The 17,542-nt window shown below is 53.3% G+C and overlaps 1 protein-coding gene across 4 annotated transcripts in view; it reads right to left on the bottom strand.

Moving 5' to 3' along the window:
* The window catches only part of CDH23 (cadherin related 23), a 436,585-nt gene that overhangs the window by 253,025 nt on the left and 166,018 nt on the right, over window positions 1–17,542 (bottom strand). For all 4 annotated transcript variants that reach the window (XM_027530370.1, XM_027530367.1, XM_027530368.1 and 1 more), the window contains exons 7-9: window positions 13,136–13,330; window positions 9,435–9,563; window positions 786–864 (exon numbers count right to left, since the gene is read on the bottom strand). In XM_027530370.1, coding sequence (XP_027386171.1) covers window positions 786–864; window positions 9,435–9,563; window positions 13,136–13,330 — 403 coding nt within the window. The remainder of the gene's footprint in view (window positions 1–785; window positions 865–9,434; window positions 9,564–13,135; window positions 13,331–17,542) is intronic.

Here is a 17,542-nt window from a genome sequence, read left to right as displayed (position 1 = left end):
CGCAGATGCACCAGGCTCGCGTTTCACTCACCAGCAGGCTGGGCAGGGAGGCCAGGGTGGGGTAGGAGAACAGGGACAGATTTGACCCAGCCTGTGAACAAGTGAACAGTTTCTCCTGCACCTCTCATCAGCCTCCTTGCTCCAAAGCCACCCAGACCCAAGACGGCCAAGGAGCTGCTGCTTTGTTAGTCTCTAGGCGGGGATGTGGAGTCAGGGGTCCCACCAAGCAAAACTTTCTCTGCACTCAGTCACTGCTCTGCTCAACCAAGAGCCTAGGCGGGAAAGGAGGGTTTACGTGACTCCCTGCAACATTCCAGATAAACGTGACTGTCTGATGGTCAGAAATGTGAAGAGAGCATGAAATCAGCCACAGTTGCAGCTGAATTAGTTCTAAAATGATGTAAAAACTGCCATCTTTTCACCAAGCAAGTAATGACAAACAAAGAAAAATGCAGTGTACTGAAGCAGGTTAGACAAGAATCACCAGTAACCTGGGCTCAGAGCCCTAACGTGCGCAGACAGTGGAGACCTCGGAGAACAATGCACACTCCTGTCCCCACCATCACCCGAGCGCCCCACACACCCGAGCCTCTGTTTCGAACTCCTCTTCTCCTCCCTGGCTCCTCCCTCCTTCATCTAGGCAGCTCCTTCCTGAGTCCTTTGGCCTGGGTTGTCCCTGGGGACACGTGCCCTCATGCCACTGTCCCACACACCCACAGAGCCTGACACTCCTAGAGTGGCTCTTCTTGAGTAGGGGTGGGGCACTAGGGCACCCCAGGCCTTACCTGAGACGATAGTGTAGCCGATTCCCCGGGGACGTCCTTTATCCTGGTCAATGGCAGTGATAATTCGCACTGTCGTGCCCTGGGTGGGAAAGAGAAAGGACTTGAGTTTGGTAGGCCAGGCCCCAGGATGCTGTTCTTCTTGTAGCTGTCCTGACACCCACAGCTTCCCTCCCCCTGGGGACCTCAGGTCAGTCTAGGAAGTAGGGGCCAAATACAGAGACCTTAGCTGCCCCTATCATTCCTGGGATACACACTGAGGCCCCAGGCAAACACCTCAGTGTCCGCTGGAGAGGCCCAACCTTGCTGAGGCGCTCACTCCCTCTTCCGTTCCCCATCTCCCTTCATTCGGATGAACCACCCACGGAAGAACTGACAGAGGAGCAACCAGCAGCAGGACAAGAGATCTGGTCTCTATCTTGAACTCATCAGGTTGCTGTGTGACCTCAGAAGTTTGCTGCACTCCTCTGGTCTCAGATTACCCCAATCTTAAAATGAATAACACAAAATCCTGGGACATTGTTTTCACTAGGACCTGAGTAAAGAAGAACATCAAGGATGAATTATTCTGTGAATGAAAGCATCATAAATCCTGAAAGTGGGTATCTCTAGGGATGACCGTGACAACTGTGGTGGCCACCACGGTCCTCTGAACCATGCCCCATCCAGCATTGCAACCAGCAGCTCCTACCTCCCATGGCTCCATCCTCCACCCCATTCATTCTCCCTACAGCACCTGGGGAGAAGCTCCCAGGGTTGGCATACCCACGATGGGATTAAGGGGCCCCTGATTTTGAGGAGCACACAATCTGTAGTAAGGGGTCAAGGACATATGGACAGACACTGCTATACAGATACGGGGTTTCTTGGAGGCATAAATGTACCCCAAAGTATAGAAGTCCACCAGGAGGAAAGAGTTGTACAAATGGCGACATTTAGGATGGGTCACGAGGAGTGGGGTTTCCCTGGTAGCTCAGCTGGTAAAGAATCCGCCTGTGATGCAGGAGACCCCCAGTTCAATTCCTGGGTCAGGAGGAACCCCTGGAGAAGAGATAGGCTACCTACTCCAGTATTCCTGGGCTTCCCTGATAGCTCAGACAGTAAAGTATCCACCTGCAATGCAGGAGACCTGGGTTCAATCCCTGGGTTGGGAAAATCCCCTGAAGGAGGGCATGGCAACCCACTCCAGTATTCTTCCGGGAGAAGCCCCATGGACAGAGGAGCCTGGCGGTCTGTAGTCCATGGGGTCACAAAGAGTTGGACACAACTGAGCGATTAAGCACACATGCAAGCATGAAGTGAGTAGCTTGCCAGAGAGAGAAAACAAAAAGGAACGTGCTTCAGGCAAAAGACACAGCCCTGCAGGGATGTGGAGGTATAAGACTCTCTAGGAAGAGATGCTGGCATATAATGGACACATTCAAATACCAATGGGCTTCCCACATGGTGCTAGTGGTATAGAAGCCACCTGCCAACGCAGGAGACATAAGAGATACGGGTTTGATCCCTGGGTAGGGAAGATCCTCTGGAGGAGGGCATGGCAACCCACTCCAGCATGCTTGCCTGGAGAATCCCTTGGACAGAGGAGCCTGGCAGACTACAGTTTATAGGGTTGCAAAGAGTTGGACATGAGTAAAGCGACTTAGCCCGCACAAATATCAACTGGCTGGCTGATTCACTGAATAAATGAACATGTGAACAACTGGATCCTAACTTCACCACCACCACTTGCTGAGTCGCCCCTCACCTGGGGAAACCTTCAGTCTGCTCTGCAGGCCCTATCACACCAGCCCTGTCTGCCCAGCTTCTGGCTCAGGCTGTAGGTCCCACGGCTGATGGAGGGAAAGTAGGACAGCCCTGTACCCAGTGCCTAGGGAGATACCAACCCTGGCATTGGCATGTCTGATGAAGGTCTCTAATAGCCATGGCGCCTCTTAAGCGTTAGCCATTCATCACCTAGAGACTGAAGCCTGCAGGCTGCACCCTCTACCCCCAACTGAGCACCTTGTCCTACGGAGAGAGGCTGGCTCCTGACATGCAAGACTCTGCCCTGGAGGGAGTGCCCTGGGGGGCACGATGCCTCCCCGACTCCTCCTGGTCTCGCTGTCAGGACACAGGAGGGGCATCTGCCACCTCACCCTCCTGGGGCAGCGCTACCCACACACAGCTGTTGCCCCGGCCTCTCCTGAGCCCAGGTACACTGCAATCCGGAACACCCCCAGGTTCAGCTGAAGGAAGGTGAGAATGTTGCAGAGGAAACGTCTGCAGCAAAGAGACGGTCACAACACAGAGGCTGCGGCTGCGCAGACAGCAGGCCTGACTCCTTCCATTCATAGCTTTCCCCTCAACCCACCCCTCACAGGAGCTCTGTCTAGATTCCCCTGGGTGGGGGGGGAGGGCGGGGAACAGACTGTTACAAAGTCAGAGAAAGATGCCATTAAAGGTGTATCTCCTGAAGTGGGTTCTGAGAGCCTGAGCTGTACCAGAGAGTGTGAGGCACCCACGGCAGCAGGGGTCCCTCCCCAGCGCTGTGCCTGGTACCGCTGCAGGCACTTTTTATGCCTGAACTCATTTCACCCTCACAACTACTCCAGGAGACAGCTCCATTCTATCGATGAGGAAACTGAGGGCCACGAGGTAAGCGGCCTTTACAAGGTCCCACCGCAAGGAGTGAATAGTGAAGCCAGCATTCGATTTCAGGTACTTTAGCTCCAAAATGCTCTTGCTCGCCAGACAATGCTGCCTCTGTAACAGGTTATATGATAAATATAATAATGATAACTGTAATTTATGAAAGTTTTGGCTATGTGCCACAAGTATTAATATAAGTATTAGTTCAAGTCAAATGTGGGGAAACATATACCCCTCATCCCTCCCTTGGAGATGCACAACCTGCTTTAATGTGGTAAAGGCTACCGAAAGTAGCAAAGTGATAAAGAGATGCATCGACCTTTGCTCTCCCAGGCTTTCTAAGCTGAAGACAGGCTCTTTTCATGTAACATCTTGATAGCCCTGGACCTAGCAGTCCACGGAAGGTCATTTGGGAAGCATTGCATCACATCTGAAGGGTTTACACAAAGGGCTCCCCTGTCACTCCAGGGGAATCCTTTCAGGGGGATGCTTTTCCTGGTGTCACCTCTTAAACCTCCTGGATATGTCCCCAGGAGGAGGTCCTGAGAGCATGGGACTTTGATCTGAGGCTCTAGCTGCCAGAAAGGGCTTCATAGCCCATCTGACCACAGCCCATGGCTTCACACCCGTGCTGGGTGCTCCAGCACGGAGGGTCTCTGGCTGCCCTGGGCCTGCTGAGGGCAGGGTTGGACTGCCAGGTCATCTGGGCCCAGTGCCTACCAAAGCACTATTCCAGACAGTCATTAAACAATAAACCTTGGTCTTCCCTGGTGGTCCAGCTGTTAAGACTCCATGCTTTCACTGCAGGGGGTTTGGGTTCAACCCCTGGTCAGGGAACTAAGACCCTGCATGCCACTCTACGCAGCCCCAAATCACATAATAACAAACAAGCAAATAGTAAACCTTGAGGGGACAGCTGCACGCCCATCGGTGAACGATCAGGGCCTGGTGTGGCTGGTTGAATCCAGCACCGTGAGCCTCAGCACCACTTAGTAAAGGGGGCCAGTGCTGGCCTGTGCAGATAGCGGAGCTGGCGGCCAGGGAGCCCTCAGTTTTCAGAGCCTTGTGAGCACCCAGAGCCACCGAGCTGGGTGGCCTGGAGTCCCCCTAGGTGGACTGAGGCTCAGTGGGTCCAGCAGCGAGCCCAGGACCAGAGATCAGGGAGGTCGGCTCACCCCTGGAAGAGCCATGCCTGAGTGTCTACAACATGAGCTCTGAAAGGCTCCTGATAAGTTTGGGTTTCATCTCTTTTTGGATAAATAAATCCATTTTTAATAAAACCCTGAGCTTTTAATACAAGCGCAGCCACAAAGACGGGAAATGTTATGAGAAGGAATTAACAGGGAGGAATGGGGGCTCCTGGGAGCCCACAGCTCTTGTTTCAGAGTTTCAGTGATTATATTTTCAATATACTGAAACTTACTTCCTAAGATGAGGAGATGGAGACATGTCCGCCCTGGGCCCCTCTACAGGGGGGCATTCTGGCTGGCTGGCTCTCCAGAGAGGGACCATAGTTCAAGGAGCACCAGAGTATGACCAGGAGAACAGATGGCCCCAAAGACTAGAGATGGGCCCACCTGGCTATGGAGCTTCTTCCCTTCATAAGAACTCCCACTGCAAAGAGGAAGCCCCGACATTCCCACAGAGAGGCTAAAGGTACACAGGCCTGTGGGGTCCCAACTCCGTATTGTGGGAAGATCAGTACAGCAAGGGGGTTAAGGGTCTGACTCTGTGGTTACACTGCCAGGGTGTGAACCCTTTGATTGAGTTACTTAACCTTTCACCGCCTGGTTTTCCCAATGTATGAAATGGGTATAAAACAGTCCCCACACCTCAGCAAGTTGATGCATGAGCACTTGGAACAGCACTGGGTGCATAGAAAAAGCTGTAAAAGTGCTGTCACTATTCTCTGGGGCCTGGAACCTCCACGTGCTTCTGGTGAAAGCTAAGACACCTCTTCCCAGACAATGCACACAATGCGATGTTCCAAACGATTTCAGCAAATGCAGACTTCCCAGGACCCAGGTTCATCAACCCTATGCTGGAGGTAAGGAGCTTTCTGGCCATTCTATAGAGAGAACAGCTAGGATCTCACAGGGAGACCTAGCATTAGTTGAGGACCTACTGTGCGCCAAGCACTGTGTTGGGCCCCCGCATGGGTCCTCCGTTTTGTCCTCATAGTGAGGGTACATGTGGAGAGATTGCGGCTTAAGGGTTCAGGGATTTGCTTAAAGTCCCAAGCTCTGGTGAGTGGGGGTGGGTTGCCAGGCAGCCCCCACCTCTGAGGCTTGGGTACCAGTAGTGAAGTCGAGACAGACTCAAGAGGAGCTGGGATTCCTCTAGAAGGAACACAAGCCTCTCTTCTGTGGCTGCCTCTTTCCAAAGTAGCTGGCCAGGAGAGTGGCTGAAGCTGGAGCCTTGGCGGTGGGGGCTGTCCACCTCTTTCTCTGCTGGCCCAGCCCCTCCTTTCCATGACAGGATTAAGGACTTGAAAGGCCAACCTGCAGTTTGCTTTGGGAGTGGGAGGCGCCCTTGGTGGGGAGGAGGCCGGAGGGGGCTGAAGGGGACTTCCGACAAGAGCTGCCACAGCAGATTCTGAGGCAGAAAATCCTATTTCTCAGTCCTTAATTCCAGTCAATTCCAGTCAAAGGGCTGATAGGCATCGGCTGGCAGTAATTTGTGCAGTTTATCCGCTCTTTTCACCTTCTATCGGTCCTTCACTGACGGGCAGGCCGACATGCTGCTGCTCGAGTGAGGAAATTAAAATTCGATGCAATAATCCCAAATAAGAAGGATTTTATTAGGTAATATATACACTTTAGATGAGGCATGCTGGCCTGATACACTGATAGAGAGAGGCATACATGCTGGGAGCCGCAGATAAAGAGGGGGAGTGGGGGGAGTGGGCGAGGGTCTGGACACAGGCCCCCGGGCCAGCAGAGGCAGGGCTGGGGATGGGGGACGCCTGGGGCCTCTGGCCCCAGGGGACTAATCAGGCCTTGGTGCTCCTCAACCCTGGCCCAGCCTGCGAAGTGCTGCGTTAAATCAGGCTTCCACACTGTAAAGGGACATGGAAGGCCTGGATCAAGGCACGGAAACCGATTAGAAGCAGGGAAAAATCAGGCTCAGCGTGTATGGGAAACTGCGCAAGAGGCGAGGTAAACTTTCAAATCTGGAGGCAGGGAGGAAGAGCAGAGGTGTGCGGACATGGAGGTGATTCTGTGGGTGCTGGGAGAGACCGAATCCCCCAACTCACTTCCTTGTCTGGCTTGCCCGAGCCTGGTCACCACACAAAAGGCAGGACTCAGACCTGCTCTTTGGGAGCCCCCAGACATGGACTTTAGTGGCCTCGTGGAGCCAAAGGGACAACCGTCAAGGCAAAGAGATATCAAGGTCCCTCACTCTGAGAAAGAACCATATCAGGTGCCAAGAAACTGGGCATAAGGAGGGTGGAGGCCACGGGGAGCAACGGCCTATTTGCCTGTCCTGAGGAGTCATCCTAGCAGGGGCCTGTGGAATCATCTGGGAAGGAGAGGGGCTGGCTTAGCACAGGACCCTGCACAGCACAGGGACTTCATAAACATCTAGAGGATGAGTAAACGAATGAAAAATAGAATGGCCAGGCAGACTCAGAAACCTGCAGATCTGAAAAAATCACCTGTAGTAATAGTTTGATTTAGTATTACTCTGCTACAATACAGGGATGCTGGGAAAGGCGAGACAAACTGAAGGGTCTCAGAGGACACTCACCCCAACACCCTTCTTGTTGACCACTGAGACTCTGAGATGAGGCTGAAGCTAGGACCTCCCAACCCAATCCAAACACAAACCCCCCGCATTCTAACATCTGCTCACGCTAGACTACTAGGTGCTCAAGTCTCTAAAACCACCAGGCCAAGGAGGCACTACTGAGACAAGGAGGAAGAGGTCTGGATGTTGTGTGATCTGGCCAGGCGAGCGCACGGTAGTACAGGGACCTGTTCTGAGATCCTCCAGCTGCTGGGCCACCATCACCTCGTCACTTCAATCTACAACTTGGCACTGCCTGTCTTTCCTGCATTCAACCCTGGGCACAAAGCCCTGGGAGGCCCTGGTTTGAGACCCAAAGACTCAACCACCCTGAGGACCAGGAGCCCCAAAGTAACCCCCTTACATATCAGTGAATGTTACAGATGCAGCTACAATTCAGAGGGGAATCGTGCAGCCTAAGGACCAGGGAACTCCAGCAGAGATGAGGAGAGAGAGATGGCTCTGCCTGGTGGGCCGGTGAGGATGAGGCCGGGAAAAGAATTCTAAGAAAGGTCGTCAGTGATGGGAACCAACAGATGGGTGGATTTCAGACTGGTGAGTAGAGCAGTCACACGGTGTGATGAGGATGACAGGATAGTAAGAGAGCTGGCCTGAGTAGTGAGCACTTGTTCGTTCGTTTATTCATGCATTCATTCATTCCACAATTACCTCCTGAAGCACCCATGGTGAGCTATGCCCACAGCAGAGCCCATTCCCGCTGCACTATTCTCGCAGGCCAGGAGAGAAGCCAAGGGTGAGCGTACCGTGCAGGAGCACTGAGCACTAGGAAGGGATGGCCAGAGGCTGAGGACAGGTGGAAGGACCCACCTCACCTAAAAGGTCAGAGTTGAGCATGTGTGGGCTTATTGGCAAAGAGGTTTGGGGACAGGCGGAGTTCAGTCTCAGAAGTCTAAACTCCTACTTCCATGGACCACTCAGAAAGAAAGGGTTGGAGTGGGGACATTTAGATGTCCCCCTCTACTCTCAAAGCAGCTTCTGACACCGGCAACAGGAGGCCACCTTGCTCGTCAGACCCTCCAGTCTGCAAGTAGCCCCAGGAAGGAAGTGGCTACCCTCTCACACCTGGAGCCTGCAGCATGGTGCTTGGAAGAGGCCAACCGTCAGGAGAGACCACAGTGCCAAACTTGGGACCACGCTACCTAGTCTGTGGTGGTCCAGGAGCCCAGCCTGCAATCTGGTCAGGGAAGCCTGCCTCTCACTTGCACCCAAACCTGTGAGCTGTGCAGACATGCAGGTGGGGTCCGGAATAGCCACATGATCAGGTGGGCACCCCGCTTTGCTCTCAAAGCTGTTTCCTTCTCCTAAGCACATTGAGTGCCTATAGAAGGAGAGGCACAGTTTTCTTTCCATAGAGCTGCTCCCCTGCACGTTCAGGGGTTGTGTCTGCCCAGAGGAGCTGCCTTTTCTAATTCATCAGCCCTGTGCGGGTATTCTGTTCTAGTCCACACATAAGCACGGATGGCTACTGGAAGTGGGGTGCATGGCACTGCCTGCTTGGCCCACAACTGAGCAAAGCTGCCCACCCAGAGCCCCTGCCTAGGGGCAGCAGTATGCTTTGTCTCATAGTCGACTGGACCACAGTGGACACAGGGCCCATGGCCAGTCAATCTACAGGCTGGCTGGCAACTTGTGACCTTGTGATATGGCACAAAATCAGACCACAGCCAATCAGGTACCTCTCTTGAACACATGGCTTTGAGAAACCCAAAGTCTGGGCAGTTAGAAGGGGCAGCAGGAGCTGTGAGTTCTCAGGGAGGAGCCAACCCTGAGAGGGTCTGTGGGGCAGATAGTAAGTGGCCACCATCTTGGCTGGCCAAGAGAGGTGGATTGACCAGCTGACCCGTGGCGGGTGTGGCTGAGCCCCACTGATGTTTTGGTGAGCCTGGCTGAGTCCAAATTCACTCTCCAGTTCAGGCTGGATTTTCCACGGGCATCCCCATTTCCCATCACCCCACATGAAGCTTTCTTAACTGCTGCCCTTCACTTGCACTAGCCAGTCTCTTCTCTCTGTCCCTTGGAGAGCTCTGGGGATGAAGTGAGACAGCGAGGAGGTAGGGTGGAAGAGGAGGTTGGGTTTTCAATGCGCTGGGACACTCATCACTGCCAGGCACGTGGGAGCCAGAAACACCAAGGAGCCCATCCCACCAAACAGGGCCTCCATGCCCACCGGAAGTGCAGAGGGACGTCTCACAAGGGCAGGGAGGGTCTTACCGGGGGAGAATGCTCGTAGATGTTGGTGCTGTAAGGCAGGTTGATGAAGATGGGGTCCATGTCCTGGACGTCTGTGATGATGATGGCCAAGTTGGCCAGGGTAGACAGAGGCCTGGTCTTATCTTGATCCTTAGAAGGACAAAGAACACATCAGCTTAGGTCAAGTGATATGGACAAGGACACACACGGACACACACGCACAACACCCATGTGCACAAACGTGTGCACAGACGTACACACGTACTCCTACACTCCCACAGGGAAGGACATTAGCACACAGAGCTCAGGAACTCTAAGAACCCTCAGTGATCTCTGACCTGTGCAGGAAAACACACACAGGGCCCCCAAGGCCCAGTGGAAGGCGGCGTATCCACAGTCACAAAGCAGGGCTGGGGCGGAGCCACCCCCGCCCCCCGCCCCCAGGCTTGACCAGTGTGACCTCTGGTGGGCGGGGTGACTGCCTTGGGATAAAGGAATGGTGTGGCCCTTAGCTCCTTCTCTGGATTCAGCCTGGGGGCCACTGCTCCCTCCATGCCTACTTCCTGCACCCTCTCTTTCAGGGACAGCAAAGGAATTGACTAGGATGGGAGAGTTCCTCAGAAGAAAAGCCCTTTGACTGCAGAAGGGGCTAGTCTGGGCCCTGCACCCCTGCCCTGCACTCTGGGTTGACTGGTCAAGCAATTTTGCTGGTAGAACCAGTAGGGGGAGCTCCGGGGCCTGTGACATTTGGGGGACTCTGGGAAGGAAGCTTGAGAAGCCATGTGGCCAAGCAGGCAATGTTTAAACCCTCACAGTTGGAAATGCAGGCCTATAAAAGCTCACCAAGAAAGAAAAGCCAAACCCATTTTCTATTACCCTAAATGTGAAATAGTTGCTGCTACTGAATAACAATAGCCAAGAAGAATAGAAACTACCTGCTGAATAGATTATACATCAGGCACTGTACTAGACACCTCACTCGCTTTGGTGGGGTGCCCGTTATTTCAGTTCAACAGACTCAGACAGGTTAAGTAACTTGCTGTGAGTCACACAGCTGGTAAGAGTGTAGCCAGGATTCAACTCAAGTCGTTTTGACTTGATCTGTCTTGATTTGAGGCCCTAACCTCAGCCCAGTTGCTGACTTGCTAAGTTACCTCAAATAAGTTATCTCCTATTTTGGAGTCTCGACTTCTTCTTCTGTGAGATGAAGGGACTCGCGGGAATGACCTCTATGGACTCTAGGCCTTGTAAATTCTCTGCTCTGGGACTGGAGAAGTGACTGTCCTTAGGTTAGATCTCCCTTGGTCTGTTTGGGATAATGTGAACGATGCAAGGCAGTCCCCACATTACAAGCCCAGTGCCTGCTCCTGCCCTCCAGAGACAGATGCTGAGCCTTCAAGGAGAAGGAAGGGCTGGCTGTCCTAAAGAGTCCTTGGGGGCAGCCAGGGAGACAGAGGAGAGGCTTTGAGGATGGGTCATGGCTGCAGCAAGGTAGGGGAGAGTCTGGAGGCAGAAGGAGCTGTGTCCCTCCAAACCACAGTAGAGACAGTCTCCCAGCCTCCAAGATGATGGGGCCCACAGCCCAGGCTCGGGGACCACCCTAGGGAGTGGTGAGAGCTCTCACCTAGGGACTGGAATGGGCATCAGGCAGACAGAGCCAGAGTGGGAGGCCCATCAGGAAGGCCCTTGACCTCTGGGGCTGGAGATGCCAATGGTTATGATTTGCTCTTACAGGCTTCTGTGGGCAGCTGGCTTTGTCCAGTCTGGTACCTGCCCTTCCTGTCCCACACCTGTGGCTGCAGCCCTGCCTCTGCCATAGATGCCCCCATACAGCCTACCCTGGACTCCATGGCTGGGGAAAGGGGACGGCAGTGGGCACATCTGGCAGGCAGGCACCTGGCCAGGCTTCCAGCTGTCACTCTGGCGCCTACAGGTCTCAGCAACTTGTTCCCAGAGGAGTTGCATGTTTTCCCACCCACCACCCACCCAGCGGAGGCTGGAGACCCAGATGTTCCCTGCGATGCCACATGGGAGAATCTCCTTGGGGAGATGCCCAGCGGCCAAGGGCACAGTGCCAGCCCTCAGAGGGACTTGTGCATCAGATGGGGGAACCACCAAGACCTAAGGGAGTTAGTTCCAGGGCCCCTCCTGTTCCACTGCTTCAAGGCCTGGTCGCTGGAAGATTGATGGCAATTTAACCACATTCACCATCCCAGCTTGAGCCCAGGCCTCTCAACAGGCCCAGCCACCCAGATTCGTGCCGATGCCCAGCTCTGCTCTCTTTGCCACTGGCCCAGCCTGAAGCCATTTTCACTGCAGATCGAAAATATCCCACAACGACAAGTTCACACTGAAAAAGAGAACAAGCATCTGTGCATTTCTGGGCCCCAGTGTAAGGACATGGAGAGTGGTGGGAGGGGCACCACCTTAAGTGAGTGTGCAAGGGTGTGCGGAAGGATATAGATGTGCCCCAAAAGTGGATTCCGGTCTTATAAGTCCCTTTGATCCCAGAAGTCAGTTTCACAAATAGCAGCACACATGTCCTCCCAGGCAACCAACACTTAACCAGGGGAGAAGGCAAAAACATGAGTATCATCTGCAGTGGCCTCCCCAGGGTCCCTGGACCAAGTTTGCATTTCCTGGTCTGGGAGGCCTCTCTGGATCTTGTCCAATCCTGGGGGAAACTCATGTTTCCAACTGGTCCCTAGCCCCAATGCAGTGTGTCTTCCCCTGGGATCTGAGCTCTGTGATCTGCCAAGTAGAGCCCACAGAGCTACGGGCAGCCCCCCTGCAGTGACATGGGGCCAGGTGGTGGATGCTGTGGGTCAGGCTAATGAGTCCCAGAGGCTCAAGAGGGACTCCTGTGATTTGTTTAACAGTTGGCCTAAGCTTTGTAAACAGAAGTCTAAGAACCAACAGGCCAGCTCTCGCCCTGCTGCCAGCTAAAGGCTCCAGCTGCGCTTGGAGGCCATGGCCAGGAGCAGGAAGCAGGGCGAGCAAGGAGAGAACTCTACTGAGGCCGTGGCCTGCCTGTCCTCCAGCCCCTCCGCAACCGCTGGTGACAGAGGCCACGCAGCTATGACGTTCTGGAGATCTGGAGACTCCTGGCCGTGGGGCCCTGGACAACCAGGCTTGGGTTCTTGCTGCCCACCCTCATTGGTTTGTGTCTCAATAGTGTCAGCTATAAAATAGGATAATTATTCCTCTTCAACTTCCCTCTCCTGACTAATTCATCTTGGAATTCCCAGGACCCAAGCACAGTGCTTGGCACTGATGGATGTTCCCTTCTGTGTAAGTGTCACTGCTCCAGCGCAGTGGCCAGGATGCTGGACTCTGACTCCTGCATGCTGGGTGGTGTCAGGACACAGCTGGGCTGACACCTGTCTTGGGTCTCAGAGCGAGAGGACATCCTGCACTAGGAATGACCCATGGTGCAGGTGCTGGAGGTCACTGAATTGCTCCTGTGCCTCTGTTTCCTCATCTGTAAAATGGGCCATAGCACCGTTGTGAGGTTTAAAGGAGACAATCCACTCGAGTGCTCCCCACAGCACCAGGGGCATAGCACGAACCCTCAGGAACATCAGCTGTTGTTATCATTATTATGATCATCAGCAACACCATTATAAGCCTTGCCCAGCAGGGAAGGAGGCTGACATCCTGTGCCTTCTCTGAGGGCAGGAGGCTGGCATCTGGCCGCCTGGGCCCCTGGCACAGGGACTCACCGTGGCGTTGACGGTGAGCTGGTAGGCCTGCGTGGTCTCGTAGTCCAGCTCCCGGATCACCGTGACGATGCCGCGTGCGCTGTCGACGGCAAAGAACTGGGAGGGGGGCTGGAAGGAGTAGAGGACGCTGCCGCCTGCGCCCAGGTCAGGGTCCGTGGCGTTCACAATGAAAATGGGCGTCCCCACCGGTGTGTTCTGGGGGTGAAACAGAGCAAATAAAAGGGTGAGCTGGAGCTCAGAGCAGCTGCCTCCATCAGTGACTATTCCCCCAAAGCCCATTAACCACGTCCCTCCAGCCAACCAGACCTGCGGCTTCATCATTTTTATTCTAAAAGGGTTCACAGGAATTTAAAACGCTATATCTATTTTTTTTTGCTCCATTTTTTGATGGCCTCCTGGTGGCTATAACAGCAGCAGTCCCAAAGATGATCTACTTATCCTGAAGTTCCGGATGAGGGCCTTTTGGTCCCCAAACCCCTGTTTCTTGGCAGTTCTGCTTTCTCTGTTAGGTGCCCCTTGGCTGCCCAAGCCTCAGGCATGGGCTGCTCTGGAGGGCAGCCAGGAGTCTATGTGTTGGGAGGTTCCAAGGACAGGGAGCTGGAAGATGTGTAATATGGGGAGGTGGCATAGAGTCTGTGGTGGGGCAGGCCCACAGAGATTTCTTGACTTGCCTAGGGGTGGGGCATCCACATAACATCCCTGGGCCATGGCAGCCTGTAACCAGAGAGGCCCACAAAGCCTGCTCAAATGTCACCACCTCCTGGGAGCCTTCCATGATTCCCTTTGCTACACACTGTGTTTGTAGATAGACCCCTGCCCCTTTCTGACTTGGGGTTTCTGGTTAAATGTAACTTCCTCATGGAAGCCTTCCAGACCCTTCAGGCGGGTCAGCCCCTACCATGCTCCAAACCCCTGCCACTATTATATTCAGGGTCCCATAGCACCCTGGAATGTTTGATCACCCACAGTTCCTCTGTAATTCCCCAGCCAGTGCCTGTCTCTCATTGCACATGTGCTCCATAGAGACCATAGAGCTCTATCTGCCTGGCCCAGCAGGTGCCTGCCACATGGCAGGTGTCCAGTAAGCATCCTTTATGAAGACATGAACGAATCTCTATGGCAGCATCTTAGCACATTGTATTCTAAGTATCTGTTTGCATCCTCTGCCCAACTGTCAGCTCTCATCACGATCGTGCCCACCACAATGCTTGGCAGGTAAGCCACATCGGCAAAATTCTGCGTGAGTAAATTTACTCTTGACTCAGTGAGCTCTGGACACATCAGAAGACAGGCTACCTAAGGAGGCTCTGCCCAGAGGCAGGAAGAAACAATTCCTGCTCCCACTCACTGACGGTGCTGTGCCACATCTAGGCTGTGAGCTGCACCCATCAGCTCTGTGACAAGTAGCTTTCTAGGTGCTTGCTATGATCCCTCTTTCAAAAAGGAAGCCAAGGCTCAGACAGGTTAAGGAACTCATCCAAGTCACCCAGCTAGGCAATGGCAAAGACCCTAAATTCAGGTATAGTTCATTCTAAGCCTATCTCTTAGCTCTAAACACTTCTGTAAACCTTGAGGGCAGTTTTTTCTCCTAAGTCTTCCACACAGTGCTGAGGTCACCTGCCAGCATGGGTGGTACCCGCTAGCCCAGAGTGTGGGACTGGCCTGAAAGTTCCCTGAGGGCAGAGACAACATTCCTGTGTGATCTTTTTACACTGGGACAATGACTGAGTACCTTTGGACACCTGCAGGGCTCCTATCAAGGAAGACATCACACAGCTGCCCATCTCTGTGCTGCTGCCCATGACCTGGGTCACTACCTCGAGAAGCTTCTCTCTTTGAAGACCAGTCTCAGGCATACTGGAAGCCCTTCCCCAGGGCTGTCTGCTGGAGGTTCTCTGTAAGACCTCTAATTGGGCTGGAAAGGGCCTCCAGAGGACAAAGCCATCGAATTGCCACTGTTTCTCTCTGAGTGTGCTGCCCCTCCCCCATCACCAGGCAAGTGTCCACCTGAATGGACAGGCTTACATCCTATCCTTTTCCAAACCACGCTGAAGATAGGGGCAGACAGGTAAGACCCCTCTCCTCCATCCCATCCTTGATGCTCCATGCCCCTCTGCATAGGATACAAGCCTCATAGTCTGGTCTTGTCTCCCCCTTCTCGCTTTATTTCCTGGCAGGTATCATATCCTAGCCTTTTGGCTAAGATCATGTGCAATATCTTTTCTTACCAGTTTACTATTTCCTGGCACATAGAGCTATTTGTACTTCTCCAAACCAGCACACTCCCTTACACTTCTGAGTTCCTGCACCTGCTTTGCCTTTGCGAGGTCTGCCCTACCCAGCTCAGTGGCTTGGAAAACAGATGCTCTCTTTCTCTCCAAAAGAGGGAAAATGTTCAAGTGTACAAGGGGGCAGAGGGGACAGGTGCTAGATTTCAGGGATGGACAGACTTCTGTTGGAACCTAAGTCTTATTGTGTGTCTTTGGGCTAGTTACTTCATCTCTCTGATCCTTAATCCCCTTTCTGTGCATCAAAGTTAATAATATTTCATACAGTTAATGTGAAGAGTACACGAGCTCCTGAGTATAAACTTCCCAGAATATATTAAGTGCTCAGAAGATGGCAGTTGTGATTTTATTGTCTGAATGCCTTCTAGAGGGTGGCAGACAAGAACATCTCCAAGGGAAGGGCAGGGAGGCATAAAGAAGCACCATGACTACTAATGATGCTGTGCTGGGCATTCCCTGTCTGCAGTCCCCAGATCCACCGAGCACCCTTCTCTGCCATGACCCACCCCCTGCCCGCCTCCCAAGCCAGGGTGGCCTCAGTGCACTGCATTCCCAGGCTGCCAATGGGAGGGGCTGGTAGGAGCCCAGAGTTTGGGGAGGAGGCAGGAGGAGAAAGGGTTTGAAGTGTTACTTTCCCAGTCCCTCCAGCTCCAACCCAGCAGCCCCTCCTCTCCAGCCCCAGGTTTCAGTGGCTCCAGCCCTTCCCCTTGCCCCTCCAGTCCTAAGAGTAGAAAGAACTTGCCCGTGTTGCTAGTCCTTGGAGCCTCAATATCCCTCAGTGTCGCTCTAGCCCTGCACCCCCTCTGGAAGTTGTCTCTTCACTGAAATGCCTTTATTGGAACTATCCGAGATGAACTGTTTCCTGGGGAACCCTGACAGATGCAGGCACTCTGCAAAGGACCTACCCCAAGCCACACGTTCAAAGCCCCAGAAACTGAACTCCCCAGGTGCTGGGGTGAGCAATGCCAGCCTCCATCCCAACATGCCAACCACAGGAGACTGGTCTGGAGGAGATCTTCATGAGGTTCTCAGCTAACCTACAGCTCTCTCTCTTCCCTCCTCCCCGTCTCTACATCCAACACACACATCTCAGGAGTGCCAGTGTCAGGCCCAAGCTCCAGAGCACAGCATGCCATTGCAGCCTGTAGCTCTTGCCACAAGAGGGATGGACATGTTCTGATTTCAGGGTGGCCAACCCCCAGTGAGGCAGCTGGACAGCACTTCAGAGCACACCCCACATGGAGTCAGTGCCCAGAGGAGAGAGACGGCTCCCACGAGAATGTCAGCTCTCCAGCTGCCTGCCTCAGGGAGGAAAGGACATTTCATTCATCCATACTGCATAGTCTGGGGCGAAGGCTCTCTGAGCATCTGGTCAGAGGATTTAAGAGCAAGCTCCAAGAAGACAGGAAAAGGGGGAAAGGAAGGGATGGTCCTGTGTCTGACCTTCTTGGATTATGTTTCATGCCCTGCAGTGAAAACCCATTTAACTTCTGCGTAACTTAGAAAAGGTTTTAAATAGGCCTGACAAGGAGCCATTCCCTTAGAAGGGACAGGCCATTGGAGAGGAAAGAATGCTGACCTCCTGCATTTCCAATCCTGGGCACCATGCTTTTCTGGGAAATGGGGGGAGGGGACTCTCACCAGCACATACACTGGGGGATTCTTGGAGCACCCAGCTACTGGTTCACAGAAACATCAGATACGTTCACAGGTTGACACTCAACGCAAGCAGATTTCCTCCATGGGGCCAGGCACATCTGGATTTTCAAGTACATCGTAGGCAGTTAACACCTGGTGCTCAGAGTGTGGGCTCTGAGTCAGACCTCCTAAGTTTGAGCCCCAGCCTTTTCCCTTGTTGGGTGGAGACCCTGGACATGTGCTGTTAAATTTATTATTTTGGTCTCAGTTTCCCTATGTAAAGGAAAATGTAAAGGTGGAGCTGTTAACACTACCTATGTATCCTGGGGTAGTGGGAAACTTTTACATTAGCTAAGGTGTGGGGAGAAAACCTCTCACTGAGCCGGGCACACGGCAATACTGAGTGACACTCATAAATGGTCACTACCATTATTATGGTGGTAACAAAATACCATCACAGGCGGCATGAGATGAGCCTATT

Source organism: Bos indicus x Bos taurus, chromosome 28, assembly GCF_003369695.1.
Source record: "Bos indicus x Bos taurus breed Angus x Brahman F1 hybrid chromosome 28, Bos_hybrid_MaternalHap_v2.0, whole genome shotgun sequence".
Lineage (NCBI taxonomy): Eukaryota > Metazoa > Chordata > Mammalia > Artiodactyla > Bovidae > Bos > Bos indicus x Bos taurus.
The sequence above is the reverse complement of the archived record's forward strand: the minus strand, read 5'-3'. Positions and strand labels throughout refer to the sequence as shown.